Raw genomic sequence first — 3,756 nt, forward strand, 5'->3', positions numbered from 1 at the left:
AAAAAAAAAAAAAGGAAAAAGCTGTATTAAATTTATAATTAATAATTTATAGTAATGTTTGACTTCTATAAGTACAAGAATTCACTATGTCTTTTATTCATGTTTTGTTATCTGTATGTATTGAGCATTACAGTTTTAGTATAGTTTTTCCTGTCTTAAAATGTATATGCATTTTTTGGCACCCTCTGTATATGTCCAGTAAACATGATTGGTTTTGAGAGCAGTTAATAATAGGTATAGTAGAAAAGCCACCATTTGAATGTCCTGATCATCTGTCTGCCACACTCAAAAGATTTTTTTGAGCTAGGTATAGTGGCTCACACTCATTATCCCAGAGATTAGAGGAGTGAGGCAAGAGGATCATTTCACACTAGCCTGGGCAACATAGCAAGACCCTATCCCTACAAAAAATAAAAAAATTATCTGGGTCTGGTGTCTCACACTCATAATCCCATCACTTTGGGAGCCTAAGGATTGCTTGACACCAGGAGTTCAAGACTAGCCTGGCCAACATAGTAAGATCTGAACTCTAGGAAAAATTATTAGCCAGGCATGGTGGTAGCCTGCACCTGTAATTCCAGGTACTTGAGGCGTGCTGAGGCAAGAAGCTCCCATGAGCCCAGAAGTTCGAGGCTACAGTTAACTATGATTGCACCACTGCATTCCAGTCTTGGTGATAGAGTGAGACCCTGCCTGTTAAAAAATTATCTAAGTTCTTTGGTTTCATTTACTCCACCGGTAGACATTTACTACTGCAGAGCTGACTGGAGTACTAGACGTCAGTTCCTTAATCAAGCCACATACACAGAGATTAAATTTAACTTTGCAACTCCCTATTTTAGCTTTCCTTTAAAATAGAATGTTCCTTTCCTTTTCACCCTAGGAATAAATTGTAAAGAGAATCCTGAAAGTTAGGAGCGTAAATCTCTTTAACTAGGGCTGGTAAAATTGAGTCATATGTAAAAGTAGAAATGTCAGGCTCTCGTTTGAAAGCGTTTTGCAAGAGTTTGGAAAAATCAATGAGCAGACTCAGCACCCATAGCTCAGTGAGTAGGGCGCTGGTCACATACCCCGAGGCCGGCAGGTTTGAGCCTGGCCTGGGCCTGCTAAACAACAATGACAACTGCAACCAAAAAATAGCCAAGTGTTGTGGCAGGTACCTGTAGTCTCAACTACTTGGGAGGCTGAGGCAAAAGAATCACTTAATCCCAGGTGTTGGAGGTTGCTGTGAGCTGTGTCATACCCAGGGCAACATAGTGAGATTCTGTTTAAAAAAACATCAGTGAGCAATTCATGTCCTCTTATTAAGATACCAGCAGATTATAATCACTTTACTGAACTAGAAATAACTTGAAAGGGAGAGGCTTGATGCGCAAGTGTCTCAACCAGACTTTTCAGATATTATGACACTTTAAAGACTTGAGGATTAGCAAAATAGAGATGAAGTTGATTACTAGTTCAGAATTGATACCTGACTGAAAAGAATAATAAGTGTACATGAGCAGCCCACACAGTGTTTGGTAAGACTATAGCCCTTGTAGTTAAGATGAACCAGATGTGTCCTTTCACCACGTCTCTTCACATTAGTTGGTGGGCAATTCCTAGGTTTTCCCATTAGGGTTGGGTAGATGTGGCTTTAGAGCTACATGGCCACTTAGTACATTGGTACGTTGTGTTTAACCAAAAGGTAAACTTATGAGATACCCCATAATTTAACATAGCTGTACAGATAGGGGATCAAAGTCAGAACCGGTGAGGTAGTGGAGAGCAATGTTAGAAATACAGTAGAGGCCGGGTGCAGTGGCTCATGCCTGTAATCCTAGTGCTCTGGGAGGCAAAGGCGGGTGGATTGCCTGAGCTCAAGGTTCAAGACCAGCCTGAGTCAGAGCGAGACCTCATCTCTAAAAATAGCGGGGTGTTGTGGCAGGCACCTATAGTCCCAGCTACTTGGGAGGCTGAGGCAAAAGAATCACTTGAGCCCAAGAGTTTGAGATTGCTGTGAGCTATGACAACATAGCACTCTACTGAGGGCAACAAAGTGAGTCTCTGTCTCCAAAAAAAAAAAAAAAAAGAGAAAAAAAGAAATACAGTAGAGAATAAGAGTAGACGAGAACTTGGGCTGGGTGATTATTTAGTCTTAGCTGTTCCTTTTGTACCAAGTGGTACCTTTATGCTGCTGCTTTCTTAGCTCTCCAATGGATGTAAGAAAAATTACACATGTGGTAATTGTCATTTCGGGTAGCTGTTTTAATAAAACTTTGTTCTTTGCAGAGGTTCTGTGCCGAAGCAGATTCTAAAACCATGCTGCAGTGCTTGAAGCAAAATAAGAACAGTGAATTGATGGATCCTAAATGCAAACAGATGATAACCAAGCGCCAGATCACCCAGAACACAGGTAAGATTTCAGTGTGACTTTCCTGGTCCCATTGAGTATAGGTTACTTGGAATTAAGTGGGCATATAATTACCTAATTAAACTAAAAATGCTTTGTTGTCCATGAATTTTAAGGGAGGGGTCTAGTCGTAAGCAAAAACAACTTACTCCCCTAAAGTCAGAACGAGACCTCATCTCTAAAAATAGCTGGCTGTTGTGGCAGGCACCTATAGTCCTGCCAGAAAAATGGAATGAAAGAGGAAAAAGGAACATAAACTAGAAAATTGCCCTTAATGAATGACAAAAGGAATCAGGACTAGAGATCCTTAAAGCTTCAAGAGTGTGGCAGAAGGATACATGGGTGATGTGTTTTAGAACAGATTTTTTTGTTTTTGTTTTTTTTGAGACAGAGTTTCACTATGTCGCCCTTGGTAGAGTGCCGTGAAATCACGGCTCATAGCAACCTCAAACTCCTGGGCTCAAGTGATTCTGTTCCCTCAGCCTCCCATGTAGCTGGGACTACAAGTGCCTGCCACAACACCCACTGTCTTTTTGTTACTGTTGTTGTGTAGCTGGCTCAGGTCAGGTCAGGTATATGTGGCTGGTACCCTACCCACTGAGCTACGTGCTGCCTAGAACAGATTTTAAGACATTGTAACATAATGGGCGGGGTGAGTTGGATACTATTTCCTTCTCAATGTTTTCAAAAATATCTGTTATGGAGAAAGTTGATGATATCTGCTTGGCTATTATAAGGGCTACTTAGATTATTGGACCACAAAACTGTAGAGTAGAAGGCATCCCGGGGACTCCCATAGTTCACTGCAGCCTCAAACTCCTGGGATTATAAACATGAGCAGCCATGCCTGCATCCCAAGACCTTTTTCATACATTCCTCAGGCCAAGGGTTAAGGGACTAAGTCAAAAGGTAACATTTTCTGATAGAAGGACTCTTCAATTAAATCATATTATTGATAATGATAGTATAGTGAGGAATAAGCAAATCAGTAGTTATAGCCATGGTCATCGACATAATATGCCCTCTTTTGGAAGGTAGAGTTATAAAAATTTGTCAATCAAGGTGGAATATTTTATTATTGCTTTCTGCTCTAGATTACCGCTTAAACCCTGTGCTAAGGAAAGCCTGCAAAGCTGACATTCCTAAGTTCTGTCATGGTATCCTGACTAAGGCGAAGGATGATTCGGAGCTAGAAGGCCAAGTCATCTCTTGCCTCAAGTTGAGATATGCTGACCAGGTAAACTGGCCTAGACTTTCCACAGAGGTGTTTTTCTTTTGTTTTGTTTTTGTTTTAGACAAAGTCTTATTCTGGGCTCAGTGCCTGTGGCTCAGACGGCTAAGGCGCCAGCCACATACACCTAAGG

At 41.1% G+C, this 3,756-nt stretch overlaps 1 protein-coding gene across 1 annotated transcript in view; it reads left to right on the forward strand.

Annotated features, from left to right (window-relative positions):
* The window catches only part of GLG1 (golgi glycoprotein 1), an 80,383-nt gene that overhangs the window by 61,876 nt on the left and 14,751 nt on the right, over window positions 1-3,756 (forward strand). Inside the window, exons 18-19 of the mRNA XM_023514094.1 lie at window positions 2,272-2,395; window positions 3,487-3,629. Of these exons, the coding sequence (XP_023369862.1) occupies window positions 2,272-2,395; window positions 3,487-3,629 (267 nt within the window). The remainder of the gene's footprint in view (window positions 1-2,271; window positions 2,396-3,486; window positions 3,630-3,756) is intronic.

This window comes from Otolemur garnettii, unplaced genomic scaffold (assembly GCF_000181295.1).
Source record: "Otolemur garnettii isolate 467f Iridium unplaced genomic scaffold, OtoGar3 scaffold00047, whole genome shotgun sequence".
Lineage (NCBI taxonomy): Eukaryota > Metazoa > Chordata > Mammalia > Primates > Galagidae > Otolemur > Otolemur garnettii.